We start from the raw sequence: 223 nt of genomic DNA on the forward strand, positions 1-223 counted from the left end.
CAAATGGCTCCTCCAAGAACTTACTCGCTGCCGGAGTAGAGGGAATCCGTCCTGACCTCCAGGCGATCCCACGCACAAAGCCCATTGCTGGCTTTGCTGAAGAGCTTGAAGTCGTTCACTGTGATGATGGGGTACTGGCACTTGTCCGGGGCGTGGATCCACCACACGCAGTTCGTCCCTGGATGGGTCAACACCCGGGTTAATGTGCTTGGCTTTTACTGTC

The 223-nt window shown here is 56.1% G+C and overlaps 1 protein-coding gene across 1 annotated transcript in view; it reads right to left on the reverse strand.

The window, feature by feature from the left end:
- Positions 1 to 223, reverse strand: part of LOC119592350 (protein SpAN-like) — an 11,053-nt gene that overhangs the window by 4,368 nt on the left and 6,462 nt on the right. Inside the window, exon 8 of the mRNA XM_037941177.1 lies at positions 25 to 178. Within this exon, the coding sequence (XP_037797105.1) occupies positions 25 to 178 (154 nt within the window). The remainder of the gene's footprint in view (positions 1 to 24; positions 179 to 223) is intronic.

Source organism: Penaeus monodon, chromosome 30 (assembly GCF_015228065.2).
Source record: "Penaeus monodon isolate SGIC_2016 chromosome 30, NSTDA_Pmon_1, whole genome shotgun sequence".
NCBI lineage: Eukaryota > Metazoa > Arthropoda > Malacostraca > Decapoda > Penaeidae > Penaeus > Penaeus monodon.